Source organism: Oenanthe melanoleuca, chromosome 8 (genome assembly GCF_029582105.1).
Source record: "Oenanthe melanoleuca isolate GR-GAL-2019-014 chromosome 8, OMel1.0, whole genome shotgun sequence".
In the NCBI taxonomy this organism is placed as follows: domain Eukaryota; kingdom Metazoa; phylum Chordata; class Aves; order Passeriformes; family Muscicapidae; genus Oenanthe; species Oenanthe melanoleuca.
The window spans coordinates 21,888,087-21,909,748 of NC_079342.1; the positions used below are offsets into that span (position 1 = coordinate 21,888,087).

General features: G+C 40.9%; 2 protein-coding genes across 3 annotated transcripts in view; one reads left to right on the top strand and one right to left on the bottom strand.

Moving 5' to 3' along the window:
* Positions 1 to 21,662, top strand: part of SCP2 (sterol carrier protein 2) — a 50,572-nt gene that overhangs the window by 23,726 nt on the left and 5,184 nt on the right. The window contains exons 2-13 of one of the 2 annotated variants that reach the window (XM_056497037.1): positions 8,162 to 8,211; positions 10,311 to 10,365; positions 10,942 to 11,013; positions 11,499 to 11,630; positions 12,339 to 12,403; positions 13,425 to 13,551; positions 14,198 to 14,261; positions 14,545 to 14,631; positions 15,269 to 15,419; positions 16,172 to 16,319; positions 17,916 to 18,023; positions 19,903 to 20,056. In XM_056497037.1, coding sequence (XP_056353012.1) covers positions 8,170 to 8,211; positions 10,311 to 10,365; positions 10,942 to 11,013; positions 11,499 to 11,630; positions 12,339 to 12,403; positions 13,425 to 13,551; positions 14,198 to 14,261; positions 14,545 to 14,631; positions 15,269 to 15,419; positions 16,172 to 16,319; positions 17,916 to 18,023; positions 19,903 to 20,056 — 1,205 coding nt within the window. In that variant the 5' untranslated portion in view covers positions 8,162 to 8,169. Of the gene's footprint in view, positions 1 to 8,031; positions 8,212 to 10,310; positions 10,366 to 10,941; positions 11,014 to 11,498; positions 11,631 to 12,338; positions 12,404 to 13,424; positions 13,552 to 14,197; positions 14,262 to 14,544; positions 14,632 to 15,268; positions 15,420 to 16,171; positions 16,320 to 17,915; positions 18,024 to 19,902; positions 20,057 to 21,662 lie in introns of those variants that run through there. The other variant, XM_056497036.1, reaches the window with a different exon arrangement.
* Positions 387 to 7,041, bottom strand: ECHDC2 (enoyl-CoA hydratase domain containing 2). The gene is made up of 10 exons (XM_056497038.1): positions 6,911 to 7,041; positions 5,529 to 5,596; positions 4,853 to 4,940; positions 4,443 to 4,529; positions 3,237 to 3,329; positions 2,582 to 2,638; positions 1,991 to 2,178; positions 1,499 to 1,549; positions 1,108 to 1,155; positions 387 to 653 (listed from the first exon to the last, which is right to left on the bottom strand). The coding sequence occupies exons 1-10, from the start codon at positions 7,020 to 7,022 to the stop codon at positions 576 to 578; spliced, it is 870 nt and encodes a 289-aa protein (XP_056353013.1). The 5' UTR covers positions 7,023 to 7,041; the 3' UTR covers positions 387 to 575.

Below are 21,662 nucleotides of genomic sequence, written 5' to 3' on the forward strand. Positions count from 1 at the left end.
CTCAACTTCCAGTCAACCAACAGAGGAAAACAGGTGTGCTGGAGCGATATTATGTGCTTGGAGTGTCTGGCATAGACTGATATGATGGCTTTATGTATCTGTGCATACAGGCCCTGTGTTTTCTCAAGCACTGGTTCCAAAGGGAGGCGAGTTTGGGTTCCTGGAGTGGGTCAGTATTGCACTACTCACAGCAGAGCTGGAGTGAAGGGCTGCTGCTCTGTGCTGGTACTGCTTGTTCTGTCAAAGCAATTGGAACAGCACTGATACATCTTTATAAACTGAATTGCTCTCCTGTTTAGATGCACTATGTTTGCTTCTCCATATTCCTTACTTGACATCTGTGTGAGAGCCATAACCACTGACTTCAGATGAACATGCTTTAAAGATCAGGTGTACAAAGTTATATCTTTATTTGGAGATTCCTACAGAAAAATGATCCAGTGGAGTAGTTAGAAATGCAGTCCTAGGGAAGGAGTTAAGTGCACAGAATGGTGTCATAAAAACAATCCTAAGAAATCAGTGGATCCTCCTCAGTCTTGCTTTATCTCCAAAAGCTCAGTGGGAAGCAGAAAGCGTTATTTGCCAGTGAACCGAGGTGGTCGCTTCTCCCTGAAGGCAGCCATCCCTTCCTGACGGTCTCTGGTGGGAATATTCTGCATGAGAAGACAAAGAAAAGAAAGAGGTATGTTTTCCATTTACAAGTCTGATGTGTTTTTAAGTCCTGGCTAATTTGGCAGTTGTGGTCTAAGACTTAAGATTGCTTTTCTTTCAATGATACATAAAGTTCCATGTTTTGCAATTCGGAAAAAAGAGACAGCATTGTAGTGTAACTCATATACAAAGCATCTAAGAAGAAACCGATAGATCTATATAGAAAAACAGTTTTCCATAATCTTCATCATCTTAAAATATGCTGAGACATTATATTGGAATATTGTAACACCCTGTATTGTTCCATTAGCTGAAAAAGGTGCCCACTCTCAAAACACCACAAAGAACTACAGGAGGAATTGTTTTGAATTTATTAAACTAAAACCATTTTGAAAACTTATTCTATAACTAAAATACAGCTGTTCTTTTCAGGAATGAATTCTGAAGGCAGTTTACCTGGGCATAACACATCCCCTCAATAGCCATTCCTGATGCAATGTCAACCTGGGAAGGAGAGGAAAGGTGTGAGGTTTGTCTGAAGTACAGCCCTCAAAGCTACTTCATAGCTCTCAAATCAGTGAGAAGAGTCAGTCACTCTCAAACAGTCATAGTAAGTGATCTTCAGTATTAGAAGTACAATGTTACTATCTGTAGAAAAAAACCCCAGCCATTTTAATTTTATATTTAAAGAAATCTTTTAAAACCTCTGAAAGGGTTTTAAATGTCTGATATAAAGAAAAAATTTAGAACTCATCTGTTCTAAACATTTTTACTGTAGCAAAAATTAATTTGTAAAAGCTGCTAATCTTTTCATTCACCTCAGTATATAAACAAAAATAATTATTACCTCCATTCCTTTGTTTATTGCCAGTTTTCCCATTTTCACAGCAAATGGTGCCTTTATTAAAAACAAAAACAAAACCAAACCACAACACATATTTAAAAATATTAAATTCACATTAATTCATGCTAGATGAATTATTGTATTATTATTCTAGCTTCAAAGAACATATCCACAGAAATTTGTAGTAAGTTAATATGTATTTTTTAAAAAATCAATTTGGTGTTATCTGCAGTTCACAGATGAACATGGTGTGATGTTTCAATGTGTCCTGCAGGTCTGTGAGGCTGCAGCTGGGGGGGTAAAACTGTCCTGTGGGTTAAGGAGCTGGATGTTAACATTTGTTCCTACAGAGACTGCATCCACAAAAAGGAACAGACTTAAAGATCAGGAATCAAGACTTCAGTATTTCAGAGAAAGGAATTTCAGGTGTTTGCACTCTCTTAAAGGGGAGCACAAATGCTTTCTTTACTTTGGTCCCATGAACAATGCACTTACCTGGGGCAGGATTTCTTTAGCCAAAGTTAAAGCTCTCTGGTAAGCTGCATCTCCCTCACTGTTCTGTGGCACTGAGTGGTTTACCAGCCCTATGGAGGCTGCTTGTTCTCCATCAATCTGTCTGCCAGTGAAAATCAGCTCCTTTGCAAGACCTATTCCAACACATCTGGGCAGGCGCTGGGTTCCACCTTAGGACAACAGGGAAAACTTCATTTTCCATTTCTGACAAATGTCCCAGTACCATTTTGTCTCCTTATAAACCAGGAGGCTTAAAAATATAAGGATCATTGTTTCTTTAGTAACTACTGGCTGAATATGTTAACATTTTAGAGGCAACTGGAAGGCTTCAGGATAAAATTTTCTTTTTGATAAAAAAGAAAATTCCCTAAATTCAGAGTAAGTCTGAGACAGAACTCTTGATTCATAGATATCTTTTGTGACTGTAAGATGCTACTCCTAATTTACGTTCAAAACACTTCAAGTGTTCAAGAACACACTCTAATGGCAAAATATTTACAATACAGCTGAGAAAGTGAGATTTAATGAACATTAATTAAGGTTTAATGAAGGTTAAGATTTAATGAAGGTTACCTGCTCCAGGGAGAAGTCCTCGTGTGGTCTCAATAAGGCCCATTTTAGCCGAAGAAGCTATTAAAAAAAACAATGTAGAGTTAGCTACCTTTTGATTTTTATAACTGGAAGTTTTCCAGATTGAACTGATCAATAAAATTAAACTGTCAACACTGAACTGGGACTCCATTTCTCCAGGTAGCCAGAAAATCTGAATATTACAGTACCTATTTAATGTCTGTCTCAAGTCCACTTACCCCAGCGTAGCAATTTTAGCTAGAAAAATGAACCCCACATCCCTGCTAGATAAAATATAAAGGATGGAAGCATGGAAAGAGAAGAAATACATCTTCCAACCCAAACTGATTTAAGCTGGGAAGGTTAGATCTAGCCAGATATATCTGATCCAGTATTAAGTTACAGTAAATATTCAATCCTATTAATAAATAGTTTTCTAAAGGAATCCTAATCTTACCTGAAAACAGGCTTTACTTTTTAAGCACGGGAACTTCAGTTACTATTTGGAACTACTTTTTGTAGTCACGATTTCTGTACAAACTTCTGTTAAATTTCTCTCAAGCTTCTGGATTCCATTAACAATCCACTGTCACATGTGTAAGCTCTCTTAAAAAGTAGCCATCATTTACCAGGAGATTGTACCCTGAGCAACACAAACCTGCTACTCGGAGGTCACAGGCCAGGGCCAGCTCTAATCCACCGCCCAAGGCGTAGCCATCGATTGCAGCGATTGTGGGCACAGGCAAGGCAGCTACAGAAGAGAGCACAGATTGCACAGTTGTGTTCCACAAGTTCTGTTTCATGTGGTCCTGGAATTTAAATCCTTACGTTCTAAAGCTTTCAGTTCAAAATTGCTCTAGAACTTGTTTTCTTCTGCCACAAATTTTCATTTTGAAAACAGTAAAACTGATGTTCTTTCACTTCTCCCTTCTTTGTAAGAATGCAAAACATGCTTCTTCATGCAAAGAAGCTTGCAAATACTAAGTACTGCAAAGCAAAACAGGATCAGTCCTCTCCTTGCAAATTTATGACATGAATATTCATCTGTTGCAGTTAAACAGCCAAAGAGAAGGCACCATCCCTAGGCCCTGTCACAACGCTCAGTGTTTGTGGTGCTTTTGTTAGCCAAGGCTCCTGAAAAAAGGAACAGTAAACACTGTTTAACTAGGTTACCACTTGATATATCTGGAGATTAGTTGCTTGATACTTTTTTAAATACTCAGGCAGCTGGATGCAAACTTCAGAAGTGAACTAGCTCTCTGCTCTAAGTACCCCTCTGACTGCTCCTGTCATTTTTTAAAAATTATTACAATTCTGATTGGTATTTTATACAGATTTGACTTTGGTATTTCTTCCTACTGAGAGCAGAATAATTCATAAATAATGGGAAGAAAATTAATTGCAGAAGTTCATACACCTTTTGCAAAGAAAAAGAAATGGGAGGTGAGGGATAAAACCCCACCCCCCCACCCCAACATTCCACAAATCCATTTAGCAAATCCAGTCAGAGATTCAAATCCATATTCTTAGGTCGCTGTTTCTGAACATGTACTGGAAGTGGGACAACCAACACAACACTTGTCTCCCAAGGATTCCACAGAAGTGTGGAATAATTAAATGCTTTATTGGAGCAGGTATTTATTAGATAGGTGTGTATGTGCTTTGTTGTGTATAAGAAATGCATCTTGTCCTTGGAGAGGCAGCAGAATGGTTGGTATTTAATTCTAATTGGATCTTTCTTTCAAGCATAAGCTGAAAGCTTCTCCTAGGTGGATAACCTGCTGGTTATCCCCTCCTACAGCATTTCTAAATGTTTCATTACAGGTGGTCTAGGATAAATCCTCCAACTGCTATAATCCTTTACCTATTTCATCCATAAGCTTTCTCAGTCTTCTAACAAACTCTCCAACCTCTGCATCATCCATCTTTGCACGTTCCTTTAAATCTGCTCCTAAATAAAGGAGAAAAAGGTTAGAATACAGGAAAAGACATTTGAACTTTTCCTCCTGTCCCTCTCATAGGGACCATTTAAACTAAGACCATTTAAAAAGTCTTGGGATACAGCATTCCAGTTAAGTAAGGTTCGTGGAAGTTGGGGTGTGGACATTTGGGCTGCAGCAGTAACGAGGGTGATCCTCTGCGTCCTTTTGACAGATTTATTTTTATTTCTTTTAGCACTCATTTCCAACTGCTTGTCTGCATGATCTGATTGGCACACAGCCCTAAGAACCACCACACTTTTTGAGAATAGTTTGCAGAACCTTTGCCACTCACCTGCACAAAACACTCCTTTCACCTGGCTCTTGAACACCACCACACGCACCTGCTCATCGAAGCGGAGCTGGTCCAGGACACTGAACAGCTACAAGGGAGGGAGTGCAGACAGGAGAAGAAAAAATTCAGGCGTATGGATGTGTATACACACTGAAATTATAGCAAGTTCCTAATCTACGATAGAAGTTTTCGGATTTATTCCCCTGCAGGTGCCAGAAAATTCATGGAAATCATGTAAGTGGAAACTGCAGGTTTTTCCATGACAAATTCAGAATAACACATTTCCCCATCTCTTTTTTCCTTCCACTCAGAGATGAACCTTTGCTGTACCTAAAACTTCCCTTCCTGTTCAGGCATGAGCCAGACTTTGTCTAGGGTGTGTCATCCTTGAACAGACCACCGGCTAAGGTGTGACAATGAGTGTGCTTTTGTTGTAATGCATCTGAATTAAGTTCAATAAATTAACTTAAATTAGCTAATTTAAATAACCCAGATATCTCTGTCTACATCTGAGGCAGTTTTGTTTATCTCCAGGTTCACCTGTCTTGCCCCAATGCCATCTCCCACTGCCCTTCATCATGAGATAAGTTTTTTTTAGATTTCCCACAACTATTCTCACTGCAGTTAGTTATTGATCATGGTTGCAAACACGCTCACAGGCCAGGCCCATACTCACTTCATTTACAAATACTTTTCCCAGTGAATTTCTCGCGTGGGGTCGGTTCATTAGGATTTCAGCAATACCTTAGTAATAGGAGACAATTTCAGTTATACTTCATTTAGTTCTCTGACACAGTAATTCAACTGGGAATAATATCTGCATATGCTGCATCTTTGCCTTCCTGAAAATGCATATAAAGTATATTCTAAAACAATGAGTTATTTTAAAACTGGAGGTGGCACACCATGTCTATAAAACCCAGTTGTGCAGAACAACTGTGAAATTCAGTAGCACTGTAAAAGACTGAGTAAGCAGACTTCTAGAAAATGAACAGGACATCCAAGAACATATATCTTAGAATCACTGCAGAAATGGGAAAAAAACCCCAAACAACAAACCAAAACCCATATGATCCATCTTAGGTTTCTCCTTTGAATGTTACTTAATTTATTTTTTATTGTACAGTCTTAATGTGTTCAAGTACATTTGCTAATGCAGGAGACCATCCTCTTGGAATTGCTGTTTGCATGAGAAGAGCGCAGATAGGTCACTCTCAGTTCATGTTCCAGAACCATTTTGAAATTGAACTCCATTTAATTTCAACATTATAAGCTCATCAGCAGAAAGGACTCCACTCAAAGTTCGTAAGTTCAAGTAGAAAAATAAAACCACAACATCTACCTACTTTTTCTTTGCACATGTGATTTGTAAATTATTACCCAATGGCTCCTGTATGCTTTGGAGAGAAAAAACATCTCCTATTTCCTTGTCTGGACTTCTGCTCACTTCCCAGGCCTTAACATTGGAAGATGCTGTTGCTGTGCTGTAAGTTCACAGCTGTACCGTGCACCTGCCTTGCTTGGTCTTTCTGCCCTGCTGGAATTCTGTTTATTCTCTGCCTATGGCAGTGGCCAGAGATGTGTCACATTAGAACGAGACACAAGCAAACAGCGGGCACCAGGAAAGGAAATTTACAGCTGGGAAATACTTAACACCTTTGTAACCAGAGAAATACCAAGAACTGTTTATAAGCTCCTGCAACAGTTACACGGAAAGTAAATTAATGGCAATCTGAGCCAAACCTCAAACTGCTTCATGGCTCTCATGGATAAATGTGCACAGACATGCCAAGGTCCTGTCCTACCTTTATCACTGCACGTTAGTGCTGTTAAAAAAATCTAAAATATGCAAACCAGAACTTCCTGCGCTGAGGTCTCCTGCACGCATAACTTTTGGGAAAAAAAGTATCAAGGCACAACTGAAAGGAAAACAACAGTGAGCACCCCGGGTCGGCAGGGCTGTCACCCCCACTCGGGCTGCCCCACGCTCACAGCAGGCCGAGGCGTGGCCACCGGATACGGGAGAAGCGGAGCCGCAGTCCGGGTGCCGGCACTCACCGCCGCCGGCCGCGCTCAGCAGCACCTCCGCGCCCTGCGGCGCCCCGGCCGCGCCCGCCCGGCCCCGCGCCCCGCGCAGCGCCGCGGGCAGCGCCCGCCACCGCCGCAGCATGGCCGCTCCGCACCGACACCGAGCGGACGGGCCCCGCCTCCGGGGAGGCGCTGCGCTCACACAGCCCAGCGGAAGGGCTGCTTGCGACAGGAGCCATGCGAGGGGAAAAAAGGTCGCTACCGCAAACACCACCGCCAGAAGCTTGGCTGAAGTTGGCACCGGCTGTGCAGGATGTCTCCAGGAGATCTGTGGAAGGCAGGAGGTGATTTTCATTCTGCCCGAGCCGCGGAGATCCTCAAGGATTGCGCAGTGAGGGAAAGGGAAGTTGAATGGATGAAGGGAAGCGCTTGTTGATGAAGGGTCAGATCTTCAGCTCTCAGTGTAAATACATGAAGCAGCACTTCAGAAAAAAAGAGAATGATCGCATCAAGTATCCGTCCCAAAGACATCTCTGGAGGGAAAGAATTACAGAACCACAGGATCAATTGGATTGGAAAAGACCTCTGAGACCATCAAGTCCAGCCCATGACTGATCACCACCTTGTCCCCTAGACCATGGCACTGAGTGCCACGTCCAGTCCTTCCTTATAAACCTCAGAGATGCTGACTCCAGCACTTTCCTGAGCAGCCTATTGCAATATCTAATCACCCTTTCTGTACAGAAATTCTTCCTAATGTCCAACCTAAACCTCCTCTGGTGCGACTTTAGGCAATTCCTCTCATCCTGTCCCTTGTTCCCTGGGAGCAGAGCCTGACCCCCACCTGGCTGCACCCTCCTGTCTGTGGAGAGCGGGAAGGGCCCCCCTGAACCTCCTTTTCTCCGGGCTGAGCCCCCCCAGCTCCCTCAGCTGCTCCCCACAGGACGTGAACTCCAGACCCTTCACTATCTTCGCCGCCCTTCTCTGGAGAAGCGGCGAGCTTCATTGCACCTTCATTGCTTTGGAACAACGTGTGATAATCGCCAGGATGGGGGAATTCAGGGGGATAAGCGGGGATGTTTGTCAGACTGGCCGCGGCTGCGCTACGGACAGGGACACCGGGCTGGTGCCGCACGGGGGGCGCTGCGCCTTTAAGGGGCGGGTCTATGGACCCGGCCCCCGGGCGGTCGCTCCGCCCCCGCGCTGGCCCCGCCCCCGGTGTCACTGAGGGCCCGGGGTCGCGGCGACAGCAGCAGGGGAGCAGGGCTGGTCCTGCCGCCGTCGCCATCATGCAGCGCCGGGTGTTCGTGGTGGGCGTCGGCATGACCAAGGTACCGCCGCCCTCCCCGGCACCAGTGTGTGCGCGGGGAAACACGGCCCGCCCGAGGCCGGCCTCGGCGGCGCTCCCCGGCCGGCCCCTGCTGGCGCTGAGGGGGAGCTGCTGCGGGAGCCGCTGCCGGAGCCGCTGCCGGAGCCGCTGCCGGAGCCGCCCGCGCCACTCTGGAGCCCCTCACGGGACTCGGTGGCACCTCAGGAGCGCACTGGCAGAGCCCGGTCCGGACCCGGCGGCAGCGGCTCCGCGCAAAGTTCACTCTTGCTCTGGAGGTGGGGGTGGCCGGGCCGCGGCCAAGGTGAACGTGATGCTCCACAGGGCAGGTCGATAGAACAGCCCTGCAGCGGGCACAGTGTCCCCGTGTCCCTGTGTTCCCCCAGCCGCAGGGCCCGTCCCGGGACAGGGGTCGGGGAGGGCAGGGCCCTGCAGGGTCTCTCCTGGGGCGTTTCTGTCCCTGTCCCATGAGTTGAGAGCATACAGCTCGCCCCGCTCAGCACCTCCACAGCTCCCCAGGGGCACGGGGCACTTCTCCCAAGGAACAAGTGATGGAGAAAGAGGAATTGGCCTCAAGTTTCCACAAGGCATGTTTAAGGTTAGATTTAGGATTAAGTAAAATTCCTTCAACCGAAAGGGTTGTCAAATCCAGGAATAGGCAGCGTGGGTTTGGCTGTGCTGGGGTAACAATTGGACTTGATATTCAAGGTCTTTTCCAACCTAAATAATTTTGTAATTTTCAAAGAGGAACAGTAAAATAACCAGTTTTTTTATTGATAGATGAATCTCAAGATAACCCGTTGCCAGGGTAGTCAGAAACTCCTGCCCCTGTCCACTTTTAAATAATAACTGTCGTGTTGCTGCATGGATATTTCTCCAGTATGCGATGTGATAGAGGAGGAATTGAAAGGTTAAAGACAATTCTATTAATTTTATTTATTGGACTACATGACAGAATGCAGAAGTTATTGAGCTCACTTGTGATGTCCTCATGGAAGAGACAAGTAAAACCTGCCAGACACCATATTGCATCTTAAGTATTTTGCTATGAAATCTTTTAGGACTGTATTGCTTCTATTTGATTAACGTTAATGATGTAATGACTGCTAAAATTTGTTATCTCTTCTCACAACAACAGTCTGTGTTTCCTGTGTGTGTGACTGTCAGTTCCCCAGTGCTCTGCATTTTCAGAAGTGAATCATCTCATTTACCAGTTAAGCATGACTTGAGGAACTGTCAGTACTCTCTCCTCTGTGTTAGCCCAAGTGCTGTCAGTCACTCTTACAGACTTCTAAAACGATCAACTCACCAACTGTTTTTTCTTATGACTTTTGCTATGTAGGTTCTCTGTCTAAATTAATGCAAGTAGGCACTGCAGAAAGTACAGCCAAGTGGTACAAATGACTGGAGTCAGGGAGATAAACATAAGGAGGCAGCAAATTAACTTTTATATGCTCATAGGGGGAATAAAATAATTTATGGGTTTATAAGTAGTTAGCATGAGGATTTGTTTTGTCAGTGACACTTTTTGCTAGTGATGTAAAAATGTAAACCACATGTTCTTGTGGTGGTCTCTATTGAGTCCACTGCAAAGAAAATAGAAATGCCACCTCTACTCCAATGGTGAGGAGTAAGGTGTGATAAATTCTCTACATAGAACAAATATTTTCTTGTTACAAATAGGAGTATAACCAAAAAAAAGTGGAAGTATTTATCAAAGCTTCAGTGAATATTATGTCATGTATTATGATGAATTGGGGAAGATCACAGTTATTCTCTGTCTCACCCACAGGCTTTGGATAGGATTATTATCCATCTCCATAGTCGTGGATCTTCTTTAACACTGATTAGAAATAGCCCTCAGCTCCCATAAAGTTGCACTATTTTCTCTTTTTAGCCATTGCAGGGTCTGGCAGCAGCACTTGGAAATTGTAAAGATTTTGTAAATGCACTTTTGGGTCAATGAAATTACATTGTTTGCGTTATTTAAATCTTATTTCTAAATTAAATATAAAGCTTTTAAATGTGCCAGTTTGAGTAAAATATGAATTAAACTCACTGTGATTTATTCTCAGCTTGTTTTTCTTCCTTTTTCCTTGCCAGTTTTCAAAGCCTAATGAGAAGAGTGCTGATTATCCTGACATGGCTAAGGAAGCAGGTAATTTAGTAATAAAGCATTTTGTGAGATTGCTGATGCTTACTTTAGGTCTTACAGCCAATATTTTTTCTTTCACATATGAAGGAAAAGCTACTGTTCAATAAATAGATAAATCTGAAAACCAGATTTAAAATTCAGACCTCTTTCACCAAATCCATAACTGACCTGTCCAGGTCAGCCCTTCCAGGCTGAAGTCAGCAGGATGGCTTAAAATTGGATTGTGCACTTAAATAATTTAATACTATATTTTTACCTATATTATTCAAAACATACTCTCATTGGGATGAACAACCTTGGTGCATGAACACAGAATTGATTGAATCTTTATCTTCTGATAAAGAAGCTTGTTCAGAACTCAAAATACAATGAAATTGTCCTTATGAGTATGAACATGTCCTTACAAGGTACAAGATTGTATTAACCATTTGCACCATGTAATAAGGAATTTCTGCAACTCTCATTTGTGAATGCAGGACTCATACATACTACTCTAGGTTTGCTTGTTATGGTTGTGAGAGCTGCTTTTTCTAATCTTCAACTTTAAACTTTTTTTCCAACTTTTAAACTCTTTCTTAGGCCAGGCAGCTTTAGCTGATGCTGGGATTCCTTATTCAGCAGTGAAGCAAGCATGTGTGGGTTATGTTTATGGTGAGTACTGTTGTTTGGTTGGTGACTTCTATGTCAATTGCAGTTGTCTGTGTAGATAAGGTATGGGGAATACCATCAATAAGCTTTCTATTAAGGGGAAATCTATTTCCATCCCAAAAAGATTTTTCCATTTACTTTTCCTTCTGGTTCTCTATTAACGACTGTATTGTGGCAACTGAAGTAGGGTCACTGCTGGGATACCCTGAGCAGCTCCCAAGCCACACCTCTGAGACCCTTCTCTCCAGTCTAGTTATGTCACTTTAATTCACAGCTTGCGAAACAGAAACAGGGCAAATATCTGGTTTAAAAACCTGAGGAGTTTCATCTTGTTTCTGAGGTTCTTTACTGTGGGTACCTGAGAGCCATACTCAACGTGACAGCTCAGAAGTTCAAGTTTACAGTTCAATTGGTAGCACTGCACACACATGGCAGGATTTATTTTTGTGAGCTTGTACCTTATTTTTATGTTGTGTTTCTATTTGAAGGTGACTCAACCTGTGGGCAGAGGGCGATCTACCATGGTCTGGGCCTAACTGGCATTCCCATAATCAATGTTAACAACAACTGTGCCACTGGATCCACTGCTTTGTTTATGGCCAGACAGCTTGTAGAAGGAGGTGGGTTGTTTTGCTCTGTGCACATAAGAGATTGTCTGGGATGCAGGAGGATGGTGTATGTGGATGTACATGGCTTTTCCTGTGCCATGAGCTGTATGAACATAGTCAGTTCTGCCAGTTAAGCATTTCTGCAATAAGTGTTTGGAGGAGTGCAGAACAAGTGGCGTTATAGTACTGCAGGCACTAGATTCTCCAGTATGAAAAGAAGAATCTGCTAAAAAGCTTAACTTTTTTCTTTTGACTTGAAGTTAATACAAGTGTTTAACTAACACATTTTTGGAAGGGAGGGGAAAGAGCAGACTGACAGACCATACTTTCAACTGGTGGATGAGTATTTCCTCCTGATTTTTCAGTTCCTTTGTGGACTTTGATACTTTCGTGCACTGATGCTGATGTTTCTGTAATGACAACTATGGTAACACTATGTATGATTGTTTAGTATTTGTAGCTGAGACATAAATGCTTGGTTGTCTATGAGAGCTGCTGTCAGACAGTTAAAAATAAACCCTGATCCTGTAGTAATCTTTCATTCTTAGGTATCAATATCTTTGTATCAATATCTCGTCCATCTTAATTTGACTCTTTCGAAAAGGAAGGAAGAGCAGCTAGTAGGTATTTGTGTACATATCTTGTAATGGAATAGTTGTTAGTACATAGTGTCATTTATAATCACATTGTGCTTTAAATAGCCACACATTTTATTTTAAGGTTTGGCAGACTGTGTTCTGGCACTTGGCTTTGAGAGGATGGCAAAAGGATCTCTTGCTTCAGGTGTAAGTGTCTGTTGATATGTTATGTGTTTGTACATGAGATACACTTCCTCATTCTCTGAGATGTATTCTCAATAACACCACTTGCTTTACTGTGTTGCTGCAGGTGATGATAAAAGAAACCATTAGTTTGCTCTTAATAATCTTTTAGTGAGTTTTGTGATTCTGATGGCAGCTATGACATACTATAAAAAATAAATTCTAAAACATTCCATGCAAAATTCATGTGTCATGTTTGTTGTATTTTGCCAATATTATGTTAGATGCTGGATTAGTGGGGAAAAAGGAAAATGCCAGATAAAATACTGAAGCTTTGAGTTACTGAAGTGTCTTTCTCAAACAACAAATCAAAGAAGGATTCTGAGTCTTCTGGCCTGATGCTTGCTCAGTTGACCTGTTAACACACTCTCCAAAAATTAAGGGCTTCTTGACTCTTATTTGTTTTTACTGGAGAAGTGTGTGGGGGTTTGTTTATATTTTGCCTTAAGGGAAGCAATATTAGAGCCCATATGTCATTTAACTGCAGAACTGCCAAATTTGATAATATATTCAAGAGGTTTGGGTGAAAAATTTAGCAAGTGATAAAAATGAGAAAGAGTTATCCTTTAACATGCTTTATGATATTTCATCTAAACTTCATTGAAAACACTAATAGGATATTAATTTTATAACTTGAAACTATATTAAGTGTCAGAATTTTATTGAGAGGAAAAATACCCAAAGTCCCCTGCTGAAAATAGTGGCTGTGATAGAAATCATGTAACAGTGATTCTTGCCGTGAATTAGTGCAGTGGTTATAATGTTAAGCATTTTCTGCTTATTTACTCTTTTGTTTTACAGCTGGGAAATTATCAGTACTTCTGAACATGTCACTGAAGTGGAACATACTGCATGGGGACTTGTTAAAATATTAGAAAAAGCTAAATTTCATAACATAATTTCATTTGCTTGAAATCTGTGACATTTTTTTGGTGATGTTGAAAAGAAAAGGAGATTATGATTTGCTTTGTATTTCTGTTTTCAGTTTGCAGATAGAACTAATCCTATGGACAAACATTTGGAAATTATGATAAATAAATATGGCCTGGCAAGTGCTCCAGTGGCACCTCAGATGTTTGCAAGTGCTGGCAAAGAACATATGGAGAAATATGGTCAGTTAAAATACATTTTTAAAATTGTCTCCTCTTTATGCAGTGATTTAAAAATAATAGGATGCCTTAAGAAATGGTAGCATTAAGGTTGTATAACTTTCCTGTTGCTGCATTTTATCCCTGTGCCTCAGGATAGGTAGATGAGCATGGGGCTGAACTGTTTGGCAAAGGCTGTTGGGTATTTGATTTAATACCTAGTACAAGGCTGCTGCTTTTTGCTACCCCCTGACCAGACAAGGGAATTGGCTACAAGGTAACAGCCTGGCCTGTTGTACATTTTTTATTTGCATTTTTAGGCTATTATATGAAAATAATATAGACTTAGACTCTAATATTTCACTGCAGCTGTTTTGCACTGATATGAAAATGAGCATTTAAGTTGCAGTAATAGAATAATGCATCAAATAAAATAATTTGTTTGCTGTGTTTTTATATAAGTGTAAAACATAGAAGTGGGTTATTCTGTCAGCTAATGTTTAGTTTTTTTGAAACCTCAGCTGAGTTCTAAGGAATGTCTTCATAACAGTGTGTCTCATGTAAAGATGCTTGTAAAGGTCAGATTCTTATGACACAATATTTAAACTGCTATGTCAGCACTGTTTGAGTAAATAAAGTATTTCAACACAGCTTTCTTTCCCCTTTTCAGGGACAAATCCAGAATACTTTGCGAAAATTGCATGGAAGAACCACAGCCATTCAACCAACAACCCGTGAGTCACGGACTCTGCCTCTGTCAACATCCCTGGTTGTTACAAAAAATTCATGCACAACAAAGTAGTGTTTTTAGAAAATGTTCAGAATGTTTTCAGCATATGTTCTTTTTTATGGACTGAGAAAATAAATAAATTATTCTAGAAATATATAAAAATTAATTAAAAATTAATTAATATCCGGCCCCTTATAGTTTGTATACAGAGCTCTGGAACTGCCTAGTAGTGTGATATTAATATGTCTGCTGCTCAATCTGAGATGGCATCTGTGTGTTTTCCTTAGGTATTCCCAGTTCCAAAAGGAGTACACATTAGATGAAGTTCTGCATTCTCGGAAAATTTTTGATTACTTGACTGTCTTACAGTGTTGGTAAGGAGAGGACTTTGCATTGTGAAATAATCTTGATGTTAAGACAAATATGGTAGGAATCTATTTAAATAAAGTCTGTTTGTGTGTCAATTATAATTTACAGATTGCTTTAAGTAAAACTTTTTACAGATAAATCAAATGTGAAAACTCTGTCATGACCAAACACTAGATACTTGCTCTCATTGTAATACAGTGAAATAAGTTTTGTACTTTGAGGTTCTCATATAATTCTATTACTTTATTAATGTGCATCCATTGCTGTTAAGTGTTAATTCTCTTCAGCCTTTCCTAAGCAGTCTTGGAGGGTGTATATATGTTTATAGCCAAGTAGGAGCTTTAATTTGTCCTAAATTGACAAACCTTAATGACACACTTCTATTTTGTCATGATTTTCAAATGTCTATTGTAAATATTACTGACAGTGTCCAGTAAGCACTGATGGAATTTATAGTTTCAGTGGTAACAGTCAAAGAAAGTGGGATTTTGTATGGTTTGTTGTTTTTTTGTTTGTTTGGTGTTTTTTTGTTCGGTGTGTTTTTTTGGTTTGTATTAAATGATAAATCTATGGAAGATCAATCTAATGAAGACTGACATTACTGATTTAGAACAATAACATCATTATTTTTCTTTCAATCAGTCCAACATCAAATGGTGCTGCAGCTGCAATTTTGGCTAATGAGGAGTTTGTGAAAAGGCATAAATTGCAGCCAAAAGCTGTGGAAATTCTAGCCCAGGTGATGGCTACTGATTATCCAAGCACATTTGAAGAAAACAGTTGCATGAAGATGGTAGGTTTACAGTTCTGTATTCCCTGGTACTCATTGGGGTGGTTTTTCTGAGTTTTTTTTGTTTATAGTTTTGGGTGGGCGTTTTGTGGGGGTTTTCTTGTTTGGTTTTGGGTTTTGTTTTCTTTTTAGTATCTGTAAATCCTAGTGATGCTGTAAAGATTTTCATGTCAGTGAGCAAACATATTGTGCTTTGTGGTGAATGTAAAATTGATTTCATTTGGACAGATGAGGAATAAGCAAGAAGTATGATGGTGGAATGACAATAAGTAACTTATAAACAGGCTATTAGAAACCTAGTTTTTAACAAATTATTTACAGGCTAGTTTTTAAACAACTTGAACAGTAAAATAGATTTCCTTTCATTTTTCTCTTTATAATAGTAATGAAATTTAAAACAATCAGGTGGATCATAGAAAAAGGTGACAAGACAATCTGAGGATTGTTTCAAGGCTGTTGGTCTGAGTCATGTGAAGGAACAATTTGGGTTGCAATCAAGGTTGAGGAAATAGGGGATATTCCCCAGAAAGGTTTGCATGCCAACAATAAGCTTTAGAATGTGTCATTTCTTTCTAGACAGTTTTATTGTATGAATATCAAACTCTGACGTGATGCATTAAAATAAATCAGAATACTATCTCCTTCTTTCACTGACAGGATCTACAGAAGCACAGTTAAAATTAAGTGTAAAAATTAAACTGTGGAGCTATATTTCTGTAATGATATTTTAACATACAATTTCTCTTTTTTTTCAGGTTGGCTATGATATGACTAAAAAAGCTGCACAAAAATGTTTTGACAAAGCAGGGCTGAAACCTACAGATGTTGATGTGATTGAACTTCATGACTGCTTCTCAGTTAATGAGTTCATCACCTATGAAGCTCTGGGACTGTGTCCAGAAGGTAATAGCAGCAATGGAGATAATTGTTGTATTAAAATGGAAAGCACCAAAAATACCCAAATTAAGAACTCCTGTGATCTCAGTCTTAGGCCCCTTTTTTGGTGCTGTATTCTGTCCTAATCTTACCCCAAGATTTCCCTCCACCTATGTATTTCCTTTTAAGAAGATAAAAATAGGATAAGAATTGCTTGTGGAGGGCCTTAGCAAGTCACTGATCTTTGAAACATTTTCCTCTCAGAGATGCTGGCAAATTATCAATGTGCATCTAAAGTCAACTGTGTAAGAATGCTCAGTCTGTCCAGATTAGTTTAATGTCAGTGAATCTGCTGGATTTACAACAGATTCAATGGCAGAGAAATTTAGCTCTGTATATATAAATAAAATAATTTAAAATTTTCTGCTGAGGAGGGTATTTTATGTTTTCAAATAAATAATGCATTGAACTGCTATTTTAGTTCATGATATAGTTAAATTCTAAACATATTCTTGCTTTACATGGATTATTATCTGATATAGTCTTTCTCTAATTTGTTGTTAACTAATTGTGAGAAAATACCATATTCTGTCACTAGGTGGTATATTAAGTCTGAGCTTTCTTACTGAAACAGACATTTATGGAGCTCCAGGAAGACTTTTGTGTTTGCCTTTGAATGTTTGCTTTCCACTGTCATTTTTGCTGTGTTTTTATGGTATTTGCAGCAAAAATGATATATGTTTGACATATTTAAACAGGTACATTAAGGTCTTTAGGTCATTCCTTTAATTGATGCAGAATAATCCTGGTGGTACTTGTTTATTTGAATAATTAGCTCTGTGCATGGTTATTTAATAGTGTTATTCTCACAACCCTTAGTCAGTCTGGCCTTAATAGTATATGAAGCTTATCTTGGAATGATAGACTAATTAGGCATAAAAATTAATGGAGTGTCATAAACCACTGTGGATTTAGATGGGCAAATCTAACCTGGTATTCTCATTTAATTGCACCATGGAACCATGACAGATCTTTTTTAGACTCTGCTGTTAATAATGTTGGCTGAAGAAGCTGGTACAGGAATAAATGAAAAAGAGCCTGGTTAAAAGGGAGAATTGTTTGTAGTCTGCAAAGCTAAATAATTCCAAACATTAGTCTTCTGAGTGGTTTTATGTACTATTTTAATGTCTTAATACAGCCCAAGGTACCATTAGTTGGCCTTTGTGGCAAGGGTTTGTGTTCAACTTGGTGCTCATCCTCCAAGTCCTGGGGGTCACAAATTACAACTAACCAAAACCAAAGTTATCACTGCAGTTTCAGGAAGAAAATACAAAAAGCTTCATTATACTGATTATATCATAGTGCTGTATATACCAACAGAACAATTCAACAGCAAATTAAAAACAACTTTTGTACCAAGTGCTTCTCTCCCATGTTATGCCTTCTCCAGTGTAGGCAAGTCTCATTAATGTAGTTTCGCTAATTTTTGCTCTTTGTGAAATTTCCTGTAACATTTCCTAGGGTTTGACTGACATGCAGCATCTCTGGTAAGTTACAGCAGAACTGAAAAATCACTTACAAATAAAAAAAGAGCATGTTTCTTACATAAATACTGTTTTATAGGAAGAGCATGTGACCTGATCGACAGAGGAGACAATACTTATGGAGGAAAATGGGTTATTAATCCCAGTGGTGGCTTGATTTCCAAGGGACATCCTCTTGGTGCCACAGGTATGCAAAACCACTTCATGTAATCACACCCATTAGATAAGAAATACAGCTCTTGAGCCAGGCAGGTGCTTCTCACCTGTGCTTGAAACATGAAGGACTCAAAGCTTCTTCACAGTCTTCTATCCAAATAATCCAAGTGTTGAGGCAGGATGATGCATCTTAACCTTTCCTAAATAATTGCTCAATAGTACAATTTCTGAATAGTATTTGAAGAACTGTTCTAATATTATGTCATCCTTTAAGATTCTGGTTTGGGAGATTTTTACTGCCTCTGAATAGCCTGTACCACTGTTAGCTGTACTAGAAGGTGATTTTGTTAAGTCTTGGATGTAAAAATATTTATTTGATGTCTACAACATAAGCTCACTGAGTCACCATTTCCCAGCAACACAGATTTTCCCTTTTTCATTTGTTTGCTTTTTTTTGTTTGTTGTTTTGGGTTTTGTCTGTTTTGTTAGTGTTTGTTTGTTTGTTTGTTTGTTTGTTTGTTTGTTTGTTTGCTTTCTTTAAACTGCTGTGCTTGTTTCTAAATGAGTTGGCTCTTGGACAGAATGTGTTTGGATTTGTGAAGATAATTCCCCCTGCTTGTTTGGAAATGAGAAGTTGTCAGAAAACTGGAGAAGATGAAACCTTGTAAAACACCAAGTCTTAATCTAAACACTTGTAACAGTGAGATACAATATGCAGTTAAGTGTGGGAGCCAAGGGAAGTGTTAGCAAGCTTTGGGAAAGAAGGGTTCCAGATAAATAAGACTGTGGTTATCTGTAACAGGATGAGAGTATTGCATTGCCAGGTTTGTGTTAATTTTTGTCAGTTACACAGTGATAAAAGCAGAGGCACTTACTGGCATTCTTGCTTCTCCGTTGCCATGGGATGGAGGAAGAGTCAGTAAAATGCAGAAAATTACGAGTATCCAGCCTGTCAGCTTCATTTCCTTGGAAACAGTATTGAGCCCAGTTATATGCTAAACAAGGGTCATGTAAATCCTCTTAAATCTCCAAACCATTCCAGGGCAGGCTGCACCACAGTACATACCCTCTCCTTGAGGCTGAGAGAATGTGAATGAAACCTGTTCATTCTCATCTATGACTGTAATCTTAAAAGTCCTTAACTCCTCTTCTTCATAATGTTCCAGCTGGCAATGTGTAAAATTCGGTGCATGAAATGCAGATTCCTTGTCTGCCTTGTCCAAAGACCTGTGCAGTTGTCCAGAGGAAGGGAGAGGAAGGAAGAGGGGAAAGGAGAAATGTGTGAGGAATGTCCAGAGGAGGGCAGTGGAGCTGGGGGAAGGTCTGGAGCACAAATCCTGTGAGGAGTGGTTCAGAGGGGCTCAGCCTAGAGAAAAGGAGGCTTGGGGGCATCTTCTCACTCTCTCCAGTTTCCTGAAAGAAGGGTTGTCATCCAGACAGCTAGAGACAGGATGAGAGGATATAGACTCAAGCTGTGCTAGGCTGGATATAAAGAGGAATTTTTACACAGAAAGGATGGTTAAACATTGGAATGGGCTGCCCTGGGAGCTGGTGGAGTGTTGAAGGAATGATGGGACATGGTACTCAGTGCCACGGTCTAGCTTGGTGCTTGGCCATAGGTTGGGCTCAATGATCTTGGAGCTCTTTTCCAATCTAATGAACTGATGCTGTGCATGCGGTGGGACTGGACCCTGACTGCAGAAAGCTGATGGAATAGTGGGGGGAGACCGAGGGTGACCATAACCAGAGAGTGTCAGGGTTGCGGTGCAGAGGGGTTCCCCTTCCTTTGGGTTTCCCAAGGACACCCAGTTCACTGCTGGCAGCTCGGATCCCCGGAGGTTTCTCCAGCCGCGTCCCTCGGCGCGGCGGGGAGGCCGCTGGCTGACGGCGCTCTGCGCTCCATGTTTCAGGGCTGGCGCAGTGCGCGGAGCTCTGCTGGCAGCTGCGCGGGCTGGCGGGGCGGCGCCAGGTGCCGGGGGCGAAGGTCGCGCTGCAGCACAACCTGGGGCTCGGCGGGGCCGTGGTCGTGACGCTCTTCAGGATGGGCTTCCCCCGGGAGAGCAGGTGAGCCGGGGCTGACACACGCCGGGGGCTCGCCCTGCACGGGGGAACCGCGGGCTGCAGCGCCAGGCCTTCCGGAGCACTCCGCTGGGACTGCGCATAGCGCAGAGCCTGCTGTCCTGCTTCCTGTGCCCTCCAAACTTAGCTGGGTTTGAGTTTCTGCTCTGGAAACATCCATTATGTGTAACTCTTGTGTACCTGCAGCACTGCAGGTCTGTACTGAGCTTAAAACTCACCCACTCCCGTGTCACATTGTGCACTTAGAGTTATTGAAAAGCTCAAACCGGCTTGTCGAAACAGCTCATATGATTGTCCATAAGGAATAATAATGTTTGGAGGAAAAAAGCTACCAAAGAAATAAAAACCATTCCAAGAATAAATCGGGTCGCATTAAAATTAATTAATTGAAACTGGGATCTCCCAAAACCAGCAAGACATTCACGAGAACAGAGAAACCATTGCTGAAATTGTTACTGCTTTAGCTCTATGAGGTATTGCTTTCAGCATGTTTCACGTGATACTGTATTCCGTAGAATTCTGATGTGTTACTGGCTACAGAATTTGCACTTGCAACTGTAGCCTATTTCTGAGTGAGAGAACACTGATATGAAGCTGTCTGCCCTCTGCTGTAGCTCAATGCTCGAATGGACAGGAATTGAGAGAAAACACTTAAAATTTGTATTTTTCTGGTGTTCTGGTGGGGAGACTTAAAATGCAGTTCCCTTTACGCTTTCACTTTCAGCTTCCCTTAGAAAGATTGACATGCTTATAGTGGGCATTATGGTTTTTAAAGCTCATCCCAGTGCTTTGTTTTCTCTGAAAACCTGTGAACAGCAGAATTTATCATACACTGGCCTTTCAGAAAGAAACATACCCCTCCCTCCCAACTCATATTTCTAACATCTGTTTCAGCTAAACCTGTGGAATTCATGGGAAGTGACAATATAACCTGTGGAAGAGGTGATGAGAGAAGCCACTGAACTTTGAAGGGCTGCAGCAATAACTTCTTGTAGTGTCAGGAGTGATAATTCAGTCTCTTTTTTAATACATAAGAGATTGTACCATGTGAGAAAAAAAGAGGAAAAATATTTATTCTCTTGGATTCTCTTCAGACATGCTCACGAAACTTGTCAGTGGGTGTTGGTACAGTTTTTAATCTGAGGGGAAAAGATACGGAGTACACCTTTTTCCATTGCTTTGAACTTTGTCTTTAAAAATGCTATCACTTTCTGGAAAAAAGCTGTTGCTATTTTTATATCATCAGTCTTGAGGTACTGCTAGAAGTAGTTCTTCCTGCCAGGGAGAGCTTTTCATGTACAGATAATATTTTTCCTGAAGAAACTTAAGTCTAATTTACTGTGACTCATTTCTCCTTCAGAATGGTGTTCAGAATTTTAAAAATACTTTCTTAAGTACAGCTCGACCCAGACAAATCTTAGCAGTACTCATTTCATCTTACACTAGAGAAGCTGAAAACCCTTTAGTTCTCCCAAAGGCACAGGGAGTTGCACCAATGTGTGTCAGACTTTGGAATGGAACAGTGGGGCTGATGTGCTTAGACACCCCTTACATAACTGAGTTATGATGTGCATTGTGTAATTAAGGGAAA

Bases quoted from the DNA above. Each gene is read 5' to 3' on its own strand.
- ECHDC2 (XM_056497038.1), bottom strand. From the start codon at position 7,022: ATGCTGCGGCGGTGGCGGGCGCTGCCCGCGGCGCTGCGCGGGGCGCGG. The intron at 5,597-6,910 runs GTGAGTGCCGGC...CCTATTACTAAG, and splicing joins GCTGAGCGCGGCCGGCGGCG to GTATTGCTGAAATCCTAATG. The intron at 3,330-4,442 runs GTAAAGGATTAT...TCTCTTCTGTAG, and splicing joins AAAGCTTATGGATGAAATAG to CTGCCTTGCCTGTGCCCACA.